At 36.8% G+C, this 15389-nt stretch overlaps 1 protein-coding gene across 6 annotated transcripts in view; it reads left to right on the top strand.

The window, feature by feature from the left end:
* AGTPBP1 (ATP/GTP binding carboxypeptidase 1) overlaps positions 1-15389 on the top strand; it is a 75003-nt gene that overhangs the window by 26284 nt on the left and 33330 nt on the right. For 5 of the 6 annotated variants that reach the window (XR_009961305.1, XM_062600675.1, XM_062600677.1 and 2 more), the window contains 9 exons: positions 144-290; positions 563-694; positions 2643-2736; positions 4257-4294; positions 9817-10025; positions 10417-10594; positions 12419-12516; positions 13523-13639; positions 14334-15046. Coding sequence is in view for 5 of the 6 variants with exons in the window: in XM_062600675.1 (XP_062456659.1) it covers positions 144-290; positions 563-694; positions 2643-2736; positions 4257-4294; positions 9817-10025; positions 10417-10594; positions 12419-12516; positions 13523-13639; positions 14334-15046 (1726 nt within the window). In the remaining variant the exon portion in view is untranslated. The remainder of the gene's footprint in view (positions 1-143; positions 291-562; positions 695-2642; positions 2737-4256; positions 4295-9816; positions 10026-10416; positions 10595-12418; positions 12517-13522; positions 13640-14333; positions 15047-15389) is intronic. The other variant, XM_062600676.1, reaches the window with a different exon arrangement.

Raw genomic sequence — 15389 nt, 5'->3', positions numbered from 1 at the left:
AGTTTTTGTGTAGTATGGTCGCATATCAGGAAAGCGTTGCTGTTTTTAAGACTTTCCTTATGACAATCGTGGCTTAGATATTTGACTATTCTTTGAATTTAGAAATCTTTTTTTTTGTTGTTGTTTTTTGTTATAATTCCTAGCTGGTGGTCGAAGAGCAAGCATCTTAGTCGCTAAAGGAGGGACACAGATCTTGTTGCAGTTGCTTTTGAATGTCAGCAAAGACTCTCCACCAAATGAGGAGTTAATGGTGCTTCTTCACACCCTTCTTGCAAAAATAGGTCCAAAAGGTGATGATGATGTATTTGAATAATGTGGCTTAGTATTTACCAGTTTTATAGCTGAAACTTAAGGAAACTTCTTTTTTTTCCTTCTGTTATTATGTGAGCATTTATAAAGTCAGAATTGGTATAGGAAAACAGATGAAATAGTAAAATAGAGGAAAGGAAACTGATGAAAATAGGCAAAACTGACACTATAAGAATTCAAAGTTCACATACTTTTTTTTTTGATTAATGGTTTTAAATTTAGTTTGATTAGTTTTTTTTTTCTTTGATGTCAGATAAAAAGATTGGCATGAAAGCTAGAATTAATGGTGCCCTAAACATATCATTGAATTTGGTGAAGCATAACTTGCAGAACCACAGGCTGATACTGCCATGTCTTCAGGTATTAAGAGTTTACTCATCCAACTGTAAGTATTGCAGAACATTCTTTTCTCTTTCTAATAAAATAACAAAAATGTTAGAGATGTTTAAAATATACAATCTAGATATTTGCTTGGGGTTATATGGTTAAAATGGCTATTGTTACCTGAGAATTTGTGGTGAAGTATGTCTGTACTTGGGTATGACTGGCTTCTTCTAGTGTGTGTGTATATATATACACATATACGTGTCTGTATGTATATGTATATACATGCATACATATGTATATCTGTATATATGTGTGTGTGTGTGTGTTTGTATATATATAGGTGTGTGGTTGTTTTTAAATCAATACTGTTGGGTTTGTGGAATTTTTGGCCATCACATTCGTGCAAATTCTGATCCGTTACTTAAAACAGACATGCCAACATTGTTCTGTGAAAGCACCAAATGAAATAATTATTCTCTTTATTGCATGTGCTCATGACATTCCTTATTTTTATTATATTTTTAAATTCATTTTTGCTAATATGGAATTTATTTTACACAGGGAATACTTTTATGTCCTTCTTTAATCATTTTTTTATTACTTGTATTGAAGTGTTCCACCGTTAGACTGATGTTCTTTCATAAAGGCTTATGGAAGCTTAATTCATTGCTCTTGCAGGCAGTAGGGAGTTAGTGAAAATTCTTATTGCACTATTACTACCAGTTAGTTGTTCTTTGAGCTTTTTTACTTTTTTTCCATTGAACCCAAAATGGCTATTTAACTATTTAAATTAAATATCTCAAATTGAAAACATAACTATATTTCTCCAAGAAAACAGATTTGCTGGCCTATAGGATTGTGTTTTCTGGACATTCACATAAGCAACCAGAATTGGTAAAACTGCAATATTTGCAAATTGTGGAAGTTTCATTTCTATTGCATCATCTAGTAATGAGATAAAAAGCTTTAAAATGGGAGAAGTTAATAAGAGTAGTTACACAGTTCAGTTTAGAACCTGTTCCATCCTGAACTGGAGTCTCTCACCTGGATTCTGCTCAAATTATTTTCATCCTTTTGTGTTTTTGTGTTTCTTCTGAACAGAAGTGATACTTTATTAAATTCTGATGAGTAGTTTTACTTAAAATTTGTATACTGTTGCTAGAAGAATAGAGTCCTAATTTTGGTTTGATTCTAGTGTTGTAATACTGCTGCTGATGATGACAGAATTGCAACCTAAGTTCAAGTAATGAATTTTATGCATGTACCATTTCTTATGTTGAAGGCCGTTTTTTGCTTAGTTGCTGTTTTCCCACCTGGTTAGGAATGCCTGTTTCTAAACTCAGACAGGAATAATATTTCTGTGCATGAATGAGCAGTTTGCTTTCTCAGTGGACCCTGAGTTTTAGCCATAAACCTATCCATTGTGCTTTTCTTCAACACAGGTCTTAGCACCATCTCTCTTAACTTTCCCATTTAACAAGGTTATTTTTATTATATTTTTCTTTGAGAACATAGTTACATATCCTGTAACTGAAGAAGGGTGGGATAATACTTACTGTCATTTCTAAATTACACAGCGAACACTTGGCTTTCAATTGCATTTGGACAAACCTGTCTGTTCTGTTACTGAAGGATAATATTAAGTTGAGAGTCTAATAGACTCTTAAACTTTGGAAACCCTACTGTGAGCTTTTGAGAAGAAAATCCTTTTTATGCTTTATATTAATAAGAAAGGAAGTAGAGCATGCACAAGGAATTAATTATTTCCTTTAATTTATAAAGTAAAAACTAATTTTTGTTCTTGAGGTTTTATCAGGACCAATATCACATAGGTTATAGGTAGAATTGTATCTGCTTATCATTGTATTTTTAAAGCACAAAAAACTCCTAACATTTTCTGTGTTTGAAAATTCAGTCTAGATTTTTTTTAAGATATTTTAAGAGTTTCGATTTCTTCTGTCTTTCATGGTAACGTGATCTTAAAACATTTTTTTTAACTTTTCCAGCTGTAAATGCAGTATCATTGGGAAAAAATGGAGTAGTAGAACTGATGTTTAAGATCATTGGTCCTTTCAGTAAAAAGAATACTAGCCTTATGAAGTAAGTAAAGTCTTTTAAGTATATTACATGGAAAAACTTGAAAAGTTTTAGATATGTTTCGAAACTTACTTTTTAATGAAAAAGAATATTAAGAAATGAAACATAACTGGTATTTGACAGTTAAAGAGAGATGGGAAGGAGAACTACAAATCTGACTTTCTGAGTTTGTCCAGTGCTGTAATGCAAAATAATTGAATATCTAGTTACAGTACAGGTAAAAGGATAGAGGTGTTATTTTTTGTCTCTAATACTCCTGCATGGAAACCATACCCAAAGCAATTCCCGAATTAGGACAGACTGATCAAGACAATCCCATCATTCTTAAAATTGTTGAATTTGCTCCTGGCTCTCCTTTGTTTTCACAGTGACACTGTGTGTTTTATAACGCAAAGGAAATTCTGTTATAAAATACTTCCAAGTACTTAAACAGTTTCTCAGGATAAAAATGTCCATTATAATAGCAAACATCAGAAATACGTGTCTAGTTGACTGTTTTGTGAATAAAAATTTGACTGAGTGCCTTAAAGTGGTGCCTTTAGCTTTTTCTGCTGTGTAGGCAGTAATATTAGGTTAAAAATAAGTAATTCATCCCTCCTGTTCATCAGATACTTTTCATAAATAGTTCTGAAAGACTGTTTTTTGGATACTAGTCTTCCACTTGATCTTATTGGGGATTACTCTTTCTTTATACACTGCCAAACTTTCCACTACATACCTGTGGAAAACTGAACTTTCCTCTATCTACTGAAATAATAATATAATGTTGCTATATTGTAACTTCAGTACAGATTAATGTTCTGTTATCTAAATTTGGTATATGTGGTTATTGAAGTACAAAAAAAAGAAAAAAAAAAAATCTACTCCTTTAACCCCCAGCTAAAATTAAACATATGAACTTACTGTTCCATGATGTGAGTCATCATGATATCCTTGTTTATGATGTGAGATCAGATGTCTGAAGTCTGTCTTTACAAAGAGAGTAAAAGGTGTATAGGTTTTCTAGTTGTATATCCTGAGATAGTTGAGGCAAGACCTTTGTATACAACAAATTTTATACTGATAATTCTGTAGTGTAGTATCTTGTTGATGAACATTACTGCTAAATACATTCATATACTACCAATTTTAACCTATATTTTTTTTAAATGGTGTCCTTTGTTTTACAGAAGTAGCTCATTGTGCTACTAACATAAAAACATGGGTTTCAGAGGAATCATTGAATGTGCTTCATAAACATTATATTATCACTGATCGTGTTGGGGGGTTCTTCAAAGACTAGAAGTTTGTATAGGCGTTGTATCAATATTGTTAACTTTCACTATCAGATTTCAGATCTCAAAGGAACCATGATATTTTAGTAAAATCAAATTTTTAGAGAAAATTCTGATACAGTGCAACCAGGAAAACAGAATAGACACTAAAGAAATCTATTAGCTGTAAAACATTTTGTATAGCTTTACAATGTTGTAGATGAAGTTTACTAGTTGTTTGTTGTTTGTCTTTTCTTGTTATGTTGACAGGGTTGCTTTAGACACACTTGCTGCATTGCTAAAATCAAGTAAGTGTTTGACTACAAGAAACTATTCTTCTAGTTGAGATATATATGTGTATGCAAATATATATAATGAAAAAAGAGTAAAACTAACACTGAGTCTATGGCCAAAGCAAAACCAAGTCTAGGGAGCTTAGAATTAAGGCTCTGGTTTCATCTGCATTCCCTGGTGCTTTAGTGTTTGTGTGTACATCTAGACTTAATAATTAGTTACCGTCTCTTCAATTATGCAGCAGAAAGCTGCCCAGCTTCTCTAGAACTGATCTGAATCCAAGATAGGGAAATACCTTTTACAGTCACTCAGCTCTACCCTTCAGCAGTGGTCACCTATGTTGTAATTCCTATGCATTTTCCTCACGCACACATCTTACGTGACCAGAAATACCAGTGGGATGATGGGAGATAATACAGGGTTTCTTTTGGAAATGTTCTGACTAATCAGGTCTTTGGTCCTAAAGATGAGTCTGTTGGGCTGCCTGTGGAGTGGCATCAGGGCTAAGGAAATGGCTGTCTGTTCCTGGGCAATGGCCATCTGAGCCAACAGCAGAGGATCCCAGTAAATGTCATTGCTGCTGACCTTACGCCAAGATTATAAAGCATGAAGAATTATAAACTCATTCTCTCCCAATAATTATATAAAAGCTATAGCAATCTGAATAATTCTAGTGTCGTTGGAGAAGAACTGAGGAATGATCACAGAATCACAGAATGATTGAGGTTGGAGGAGACCTGTGGAGATCATCTAATCCAACCCTCATACTCAGGCAGGGTCACCTAGAGCATGTTAGACAGGATCACATCCAGATGGTTTTGAATATCTCCACAGAAGGAGACTCCACAACCTCTCTGGGCAACCTGGTCCAGTGCTCTGTCACTCTCACAGCAAAGAAATTCCTCCTCGTATTCAGACATAACTTCCTGTGGTTTAATTTGTGCCCGTTGCCTCTTGTCCAGTTGCGTGGTACCACTGAAAAGAGTTTGTCCCTGTCCCCTTGACACCTTCCCCTCAGGTACCTGTACACATTGATAAGATCCCCCTCAGCCTTCTCTCCCCCAGGCTGAAGAGGCCCAGCTCTCGCAGCCGTTCCTCATAGGGCAGATGCTCCAGCCCTCTGATCATCTTTGTAGCCCTATGCTGGACTCTCTCCAGTAGCTCCATGTCTCTCTTGTACTGGGCAGCCCAGAACTGGACGCAGTATTTGAGATGAGGCCTCATCAGGGCTATGTAGATGGGCAGGATCACCTCCCTCCACCTGCTGACAGTGCTCTTCCTAATGCACCTCAGAATATCATTGGCCTTCTTGGCCACAAGGGCACATTGCTGACTCATAGTTAACTTGTCCACCAGCACTCCCAGGTCCTTCTCTGCAGAGCTGTTCTCTAGCAGGTCAGCCCCCAGCTTGTACTGGTGCCTAGGGTTATTCCTCCCTAGGTGCAGGACTCTGCACTTGCCCTTGTTGAACCTCAGGAGGTTCCTCTTCGCCCGGCTCTCCAGCCTGTCCAGGTCTCTCTGTGTGACAGCACAGCCCTCAGGTGTGTCAGCCACTCCTCCCAGCTTGGGATCATCAGCAAACTTGCTGAGGAAGCACTCTCCCTTCATCCAGGTCATAGAATCATAGAACTGGTAAGGCTGGAAGGGACCTCCAGAGATCATCTAGTCCAACCATGAAGCAAGTGGTCCATATAGGGATCAAACCCACGACCTTTGCATTATTAGCACCATGCTGTAACCACCTGAGCTAAGTCATTATTGAATAAGTTGAACAGGACTGACCCCAGTACTGAGCCCTGGGGAACTCCATTGGGTGTTGGCCTCCAGCTAGACTGCACCACTGTGCACCAGCCTCTGAGCTCTGCCTTTCAGCTAATTCTCAGTCCACCTCACAGTCCACTCGTCTAACCCACACTTCCTGAGCTTCTCTAGGGAGTGTCAAAGAAGACAGTGTCAAAAGCCTTGCTGAAGTCAAGGTATACAATGTCTGCTGCTCTTCCTCATCTACCCAGCCAGTCATGCCATCAGAGAAGGCTGTCAGGTTGGTTGAGCAGGATTTCCCCTTGGTGAATCCATGCTGACTCCTCCTGATCACCTTATTTTCCTCCATATGCCTGGAGATGACATCCAGAATGAGCTGTTCCATCACCTTTGCAGGGATGGAGGTGAGGCTGACTGGCCTATAGTTGCCTGGGTCCTTCTTCTTGCCCTTCTTGAAGACTGGATTGACATTGGCTTTCTTCCAGTCCTCAGGCACCTCTCCAGTTCTCCAGGACCTTTCAAAGATGATGGAGAGAGGCCTGGCAACAACATCTGCCAGCTCCCTCAGTACTTGTGCGTGCATCCCATCTGGGCCTTTGGATTTGTGGATGTCAGGTTTGCCTAGAAGATCTCTAATCCTATCCTCCTCAACCAAAGGAAAGTCTTCCTTTCTCCGGACTCTCTCTCTTGTCTCCAAGTTCTGGGATTCATGAGGGCTGCCCTTAGCAGTGAAGACTGAAGCAAACAAGGCATTCAGTAATTGTGCCTTCTCTGTATCCTTTGTCACCACTTTCAGTGTGGGCCCACATTTTCCCCGGTTGTCTTTTTGCTACCGATGCATTTGAAGAATCCCTTCTTGTTGTCCCTTTAATTCCAACTGGGCCTTCGCCTTTCTCATCACATCTCTGCATACTCTGACAGCATTCTTACAGTCTTCCCAAGTGGCCTGTCCTTGCTTCCACATTCTCTATACTTTCTTCTTTTGTCTGAGTTTTTACAGAAGCTCCTTGCTTATCCATGCAGGTCTGCTGCCCCCTTTGCTAGACTTCTTTCTCCTTGGGATGCACCGATCTTGACCTTGGAAGAAGTAATTCTTGAATACTAGCCAGCTCTCCTGGACCACCCCTCCTTCCTTCTAGGGCCTTAACCCATGGGATTCCTCCAAATAGGTCCCTGAAGAGGCCAAAGTCCATTCTTCTGAAGTCCAGTGTTGTAATCCTGCCTATTGCCTTGTTTCCTCCACGCAGGATCCTGAACTTCACCATCTCTTGGTCGCTGCAGCCAAGGCTGCCCCCAACCTCAGCATCTCTAACTGGTTCTTCTTTGTTAGTACAGGATCTAGCAGGACACCCTACCTTGTAGATTCCTCCACTGCCTGTGTCAAAAAGTTATTATCGATGATCTGCAGGAGCCTCCTGGACTGCTTGTGCCTTGCTGTGTAGTCCTTCTAGCAGATGTCAGGGTGGTTGAAGTCTCCCATGAGGATCAGGGCCTGTGATCATGAGGCTACTTCCAGCTGTCTCTAGAAGGCCTCATTGACTTCCTCTTCCTGATCAGGTGGCCTTTGGTACACACCCACAACACTGTCATCCATGCTAGCCTGCCATTTGATCCTTGCCCATAAGCTCTCAACTGACTTTTCATTCATCTCTAGGCAGAGCTCAATGCATTCCAGCTGCTCTCTCAGATAAAGAACTCCACCACCTCGCCTCCCTGGCCTGTCTTTCCTAGAAAGCATATAGCCATCCATGACAGCATTCCAGTCATGTGAGCTATACCACCATGTCTTCATGACTGCAATGAGATCATGGCCCTATGACCCCACACAGATCTCCAGTTCATCCTGTTTATTCCCCATGCTGCATGCATTGGTGTACAGGATCATGTTTGCAGAAACCATTTCAGATTCACAGTAGGAAACTGCACCTCATGTAGAGTGCTGAGTTTTCTCAAGTTTGATCAGAGTGATTTTTTGATTTTAAGGATTGCCTGTTTACTAGTTTGGGGATTTCTTCCTAGTAATCTTGGAAAGGAAACCATTCAGAGTTACTGTTGACATTCTAGTCTGTAAATTTTTGGACAAAATTAAATATTGAGGAAATGTTGAAAAGTTTTAAGGGAAGCATGAGCTCTTAACTGATATGCTTGCATTATTTTGAGATAAGCATTATTTAGTCCTGTGAGATGGTGGCATTTTACCCTCCTACGCTTTTTATGTTGCTTTTCATGACAGTGTTCATCTCTGGTGTGTGGAGTCCAATTCTCACACTGAATATTCCATTCAGATTGGTGAATTTTTAAACTAAGCTCCAACTAAAACACACTCACTTGCTATGTGTTTAAAACTCATGTCTGTTTTCATGAAATTGTGTTATAACACTACCTTGCTTTTTCTGCAACTGCAGAAAGATTTTTGAAAAAAAGTTTGTCCAGTTTCAAATACCTCATACTATTGATAGCTTTTTTGAGGAAGAGAAAAAGAGACAGTTAAAAAATCTGTATAAATTATAATCTGCCATTTTGTAGATTGATAATCAGAATATAATGATTTTAATGACCTAACGAAAGAGCAGAACTTTATAAGTTTGAGTTTGTCAGAACTGTATTCTTCTTGTGGTTGCACATATTCTACAATAAACTCAAGATATTTCTACCCTAAGTGGTGTAATGAGTGACAGTTCCAGCAATACTACTTGGAGTATAAGCAGTAAAACAATTTGTTTCAAGCCTTGTGTTTATGCAATATGTATAGACAATGATGCATATTCTACGAACATTATTTATAGAAAATTTGCTAGCTGACAGTATCTTATGCTTACCTATAAATGTAACAAACACTGCTCTTCTAGTAAACCATGAAAATTAAATGCAACAGTTTCCTGAGGAATGAAGGAAGGATACAGTACTGGGCTCAGTCATTCAGTCATTTCTCATGAAAGTAATATTTTCTGTATTTGTCCTCATGAAATTTATGAAATATCATGAAATATGATATTTATACACATAATTTTGTATACGAGTTTTGTATAGCAGTTGAAAAGACAGTAATGCAAACACAATGCAAAACAACACAAGGAAGTGATGTTGCTACTTAATAAATTACTCTGATTTAAATGTAGAACATCCAAATTTGCTATTTATTGATATGTTATTTGTATGATTTAACAGAAGAGTACTAAAAATATTTATTACTTTTTCAAAACAAACATCTAAAATGGACTTCTAATTAAAAAACAGTTGGAAATTATCAATTTTAAGACATTTACCAATTTGGAGCAAGAGTGATTAGAAAGACATATGTTTGTATAACAGAGTAGAAATACCTATGGAAATTCTTCTAATCGCTGCTGTATTGATTAAAAATATTCTGTATATTGCACATTTTGCCTATAGACATTGACATCATTCCCAATAGCAATTGTTGTGCAAAATTATGCAAAATTTATGCATGGGGGGGGGAACAACACCTCCCTTGAACAGCTAACCTAAATATGTTTCTTAGATTGACTTAATTAAATATTTCGTGATACTGACAGGGCAGAGGAGTTGCAGGATTGTACGAAGTGTCTTGAAAATATGGAAGCATACTTTTTGAAGTTTTCTTATTTATGTCAAAGTAAAATTGCCAAACATGGCCAAAATATTACTTAAATGATAACATAATTCAATAGGTTGAGTAAAAAAGTGGTTTTTTTTGAAAATAATACTGAAAATATGACAGTAATAAAGTCTTTTCACGTTTTTTAATTTACTTCCTAACTCCTTTTTTGTTAAGAGACAAACGCCAGGAGAGCAGTAGACAGAGGATATGTACATGTGCTGTTAACGATTTATGTAGATTGGCACCGTCATGATAGTCGACATAGATATATGCTGATACGTAAAGGCATTTTACAATGCATTAAAAGTGTTACAAACATCAAATTAGGAAGGAAAGCATTCATTGATGCCAATGGGATGAAAATTCTTTACAACACTTCACAAGTAAGTTTATCTCTTTTTGTTGTTGCATTTTAAGCTTTAAAAATATTTTATGACTTCAAAATTATTAATTTATTTGCTGTTAGTGCTCAGAACTTTTTGATTTTGGGGTTAGGGATGCTTTTCTGTTCTTGATTAAAACGAAAGAAAAGGGTGCAGGATGAAATTCGTATTTTAATGTTACTGAGCTGTGGCTATCTCTGGGAGGGGCTATTGATCTTCTGCAAAGGGGTTGAAAATAATTTTGAATTGTTAAAAGTTCCTGTGGTCTTCAAAGGAGGCATCAGCACAATTTAAGTTGTAGCATAAATATTCAAAAAAAAAAAAAAAGTAAAACAAATGCAGTTTGACTGTTGGTTTGAGATACTTTTTTTCTGTTAATTCCTGTTAATAGGAGTGCCTTGCAGTAAGAACTCTTGATCCCCTCGTCAATACATCCAGCTTAATAATGAGAAAATGTTTTCCTAAAAATCGTCTTCCTTTACCTACTATTAAAAGTGCTTTCCATTTCCAACTGCCAGTTATACCTGCTAATGGTCCTGTTGCTCAGCTGTACAGTTTACCTCCTGAAGGTATGATCATTTTACAATGTTTTATCTTTTAATTTGTCTAAGCTTACTCTGTGTAGGATGGAATCAATTACAGTTGTTTGAACTTCTCCACTAAAATTTTGACTCTGGTGAGATTCTTTGCAGCTAGCAAAGGATCTCTGAGCATTAGAGGGGAATATGAATTTCTAATAATAAATACTAACACTAGTCTGCAAAGTATTAGCTTGGTGCTTTGTAGAAAATAGATTAATCTGATTTTGATTTCCTATCATTATTTTTGGATAATTAATGATTTTTCAGATCCTTGGAACCAGTACTTGGTTAAGCAACTGATGAAGTTGCTGTGGGGAAGTTAAGCCAAAATAAAGAAGTGAAGCTGCACTTGTAATACCTTCCCATTCATAATATTTTCTGAAATAAACTAATACTCTGACAGAATACAAATACCTGTCTGAGATTCGTACAGGATAGCATTGAACTGCAGGATTTTAAAGTCTGTTCATATTTTGTCTTCGAAATAGAAAATAGATTTTTGAAGCCTTTTTGAAGATTTTTTCCAAGATCTACAGAAATTAAATTTCTGCTTAATACAGAATTTTGATGTCTGTAGTACTTTTCTAGAAACTTCGTATTCTCTTGAAGTAGACTGCTCCTTTCTTTCCAGTGGTTTTTAATTGATAAACACAGAAGTACAAAACCTAAAGAATTAGGATACATCTCTTCTTTAAACCTTTCTATTAAAAGAGATGCAGAATGGTTTGTAGGTGTCCTCTCTGAATTTAAATGAATAATTTTGTCAGCATATATATAATCACATATTCATATGTATTATATAATTCATATATGCAGTGTAGTCAGCATTGAATACCTTAACAGATCACTTATTTTGTTAATGTCTTAAGTGAACCTTCTTCTAACAATCAACAAATCTCTTACACTGGAAACTCTCTTAAAAAAAATGTGATATTTCTAGAAAAAGATCAAATTTGTCGCTAGTGATTAGCACATCTACCAGAATAACTGACTAGTGAGCACTTTTACATATCAGGAGTGATTTTAGCCTGATGCTCAGTAGCTGTCCTGTAAATAATGAATATGCTTCACTTTTTTTTTTATTTAAGTTTCAAATATTCCATCTCTAAATCAAATGGAGATTGGTGATCTATGAAGGTAACCTCCTCTTGTATACATTTGGGAGAAAATTTACTTCCAAATATGGCTATGTTAAATGGTTGCTGTGACCATTCAGTTCCAGTGTCTTGCTTAGTGGGAGGAATCTCCATTCATAGTTCTTGACTTTCTTATTAGGCTAGACTAAAAACATTGTGAAGGAGGTGCTTTGTCCCACCATTCCATGATATTGGTCACTATCAGCTGACATGACAGAAAGTTTTCTTCTTTTTTTTCTTTTCTTTTTCTTTTTTGGACCCATCCATTACTAATCTGTTTGGGAAAAGGTGTCAGGGCCATATCATTTTGTGATGAGCTGAGGCTGTATTGAGATGTTGTGGTGCTGATCAGGCCTGGCACATGATTAAGCGTTGTTACGGTTTTTAAGCATTTCTAATAGCCATATGCTATTCTTTAGGGGTATGGGACAGGGATGGATATGTAGAAATGAGTCTGCCAAACAGACTTAGTTTTCTAAGTCTGGTAATAGTTACTAACGTTTTCAGAGTTTCACAGGACTTCTAACTAGTTGATTTTGCCTTTTTAGTTGGTGATAAAAATAAATAAATCCAGATGATTAAATAAATATATGGGGTTTTTTATTTCTTTTTTGAGTTTATATTATGGTAAATTTATAATTTGCCTTAGAGAACTTCTTTTTGGTATATATCACAGTAGATGATGTGGTGGATGAAAGTGATGACAATGATGATGCTGAAGCAGAATCAGAAATTGAAATTGAAAATGAAGATGACAAGGATCAACATTTTAAGGTTGGTAGGAGACAAAGAACAAAACTGAGGCACAATTTTATTGTTTTTGCTTGAATTGTATATACAATCATATCGCTTAAATATTAGTATACTGTGGGGAGGTTTTTCTGAAAAAAATACTAAAAAACATCCGAAATGTTAGGAAGTTGGGTGCTGCTTGAAAACATGAATCTTTGTTGTTCAGATTGCATCAAGATTTTTGTCAAAAACCTGTTTTCTTCAGCTTGATGTGGCTGAAGGGGAATAGAGCAAAACTTCAAACTGTTTTTTTTTGTTGTTGTTGTTGTTGTTTTCCCCAACATTCTGTTCCCAATTTGCATTTCCCTCAGCCCTCTCTTCTCTACTGCCTACTGTGTTCAGTTTGTAGGAGTTACTCCAGCTTTTTCCACTACTCTGACCTGATACAGGCTAGGTCAAGTTGACTTTGAAGTTGATCCAGCTCTGTAGATAGAGATTAGACCTCTTCCTGTTGCGTCACTTTGGGAAGGTCCTGTTCTGTTCTTCAGCTGCCAGTCAGGACATGAAAGGACATTCGCTCAGAACTGCCCTATTTTGTATTTATATGTTATGTAGATGCAGAATTTGATTAAATTATCTGCCCACTAACTGTAATGACAACTTTGATTTCAGCCTCTCTTCTCATGAGTCCTGATGAAGGGAATATCTTTGTCAGTGCAGTCAGATGAAATCTCCGTCTTTCAGGTTGCAATGGTTGCATTATGCATAACCTCTTGTAAAGGATAGTCTAATATCTGTGCATAATAGATTTGGATGAAAACAAGAAAACTGTTAGATTTGTAATGTTTCCATTGAAATGGGGGTTTTGACAGACCGATAAAATTGAGCTGCTTAAACCCTCACAATGAAATGTGCAGTTTAGCTCATTTTAAAATAATATTTAGCCATGTCATAATCATGGCCATGTCAGAAGTAAAGGCTGAATATCGTAATTTTTGAAGTTAACTCATCCTGAATGCAATGTTAATTTATTCTGTTGCTTTTTCAGAATGACGATATTGAGACTGATATTAATAAATTGAAACCTAGACAGGAATTGGGGAGACCTGTAGAAGAACTGAAAATATATGAGCAATTTTTCCCAGAACTTACAGAAAATTTTCAGGTAGAGTATATGATTTCCAGTGCATCCTTCCTAATGAGAGAGAGACTGTGGAATATGTTTCAATGTTCTTTTGTATAGATAGAGTTATTCTAGTGCCAAAACCAAAAAACAACAACGACAAAATCCCAAGGCAGATAGATTATAGAGCTATATTTGAGAGTCGAATACAGCGAGTTATTTAGTTTCTGGTTTTGTACTTAAAGCTGTTACTAGAACTCAGAAGGAGACTGTGGGCAGATCAAACAAAGGAAAGTTTTTGTTTGTTTGTTTGTTTTTTGTTTCTTGATACCTGGTTATAGCACGCATGAGAAAGTAAAATACAAGAAAGGACATAAAGTATTTCTAACAAAGATCTGTTATATCAGCTGTCCTGAAATGCTGTATACCCACTAAAAGCAGTGATGTACAAAATGTGGAGAATGTCATTAATTTGAAAGTTTGTTGTTGGCAAACTACTTTTGACTATTTTGATACTATATTCTTGGAAAAGATAAAACTTCATTGCCTTGTTTATGTAGATTTACAACACAGTGATAACTGTCTTCAATAAATTTAAACTTCTTGGGGGTTATTGCAAAGCATACCTCTGAAATAAGGAAGGAAGAAAGCTTTTAATGTAAATGAGCTTTTAAGAAGTGTTTACTTAGGGGGGAAAAAAACGCAAGACTCGAGGTTTCTTTGTGTTTTCTTTTAGGAATGTGACTTAGTCTCCAAGGAGCCAAAGCCTTTTCGATCTGATGCAAATTTAGGTGGGCCAATTGTTGTTCCTACAGCAGGAGAGGAGCACTGTGCAGAACCAAACCCATCAGTAAAAGGAGTTTCTCTGAAAGAGAGCAATTTTTTATTGACAGAGGAATACAATAAAAGGCCAGCCTTTCTAGAACTGCCAAAGAAAGATAGTAACAAAGACAGCAGTTTGTATCAGCAAAATGATCAAAGGAAGCTGCTGCCATCATGCCAGTGTCTAAGCCAAGAAATTGTGAAAGGTTTGGACAGAATCACTCTGCAGAACAGTGCAAAGAATCAACAGAATTGTGGTGCGGGGTTTGTAATAAAGAAGGAGAGCAAAACTAGCCTTACCACACTTGCTTGTAGTAAACCTTGTGAACATGTTTCACCTTGTGGAAGTAGCCTCTTTGAGGGATCATCTGTCCAGCTGGGAAAACTATGCTGCACTGGAGTGGATTCAGAGGAGGATGATGATTCCAGCTCAAGTTCATCAGGGGAACAAGTGATGCTTGAAGTTTCGGATGTATCACCAGTTCATGACTCTGATCTTTATATAGAAATGGTAAAAACCACAAAATCTATTCCTGAATATTCAGAAGTGGCCTATCCGGATTATTTTGGCCATATTCCACCCGCATATAAGGAGCCTATTCTGGAAAGGCCTTATGGGGTGCAGAGGTGAGTTAAAATTCTTTGCTATTAATGATGTTGTGGTTGTCTTGAGAAATAATCTTTAGGCTGAAATTAACAGGAAGCTCACCTTCCGCATATACAATTTTTACTTTGGCGTATAAAACTATTTTCAGTGAAAATTGGTTTGAAGGTAGGTGAGTTTGCATTAGTCAATTCAAAGCTACAAATAAGAACAAAATCTGATTCTATAATTGCTAATTCTAATTCCATAATTCCAATTTCTAAACACTAAGTTTACTTTCTGCTCTCCATTTTTTTGTCCCTTACCTATTCCCACGCGCAACGATTGTAATTTGTAAAAATTTCTTGCCGCTTCCAAGATCAAAAG

This window comes from Rhea pennata, chromosome Z (genome assembly GCF_028389875.1).
Source record: "Rhea pennata isolate bPtePen1 chromosome Z, bPtePen1.pri, whole genome shotgun sequence".
Taxonomy (NCBI): domain Eukaryota; kingdom Metazoa; phylum Chordata; class Aves; order Rheiformes; family Rheidae; genus Rhea; species Rhea pennata.
The sequence above is the reverse complement of the archived record's forward strand: the minus strand, read 5'-3'. Positions and strand labels throughout refer to the sequence as shown.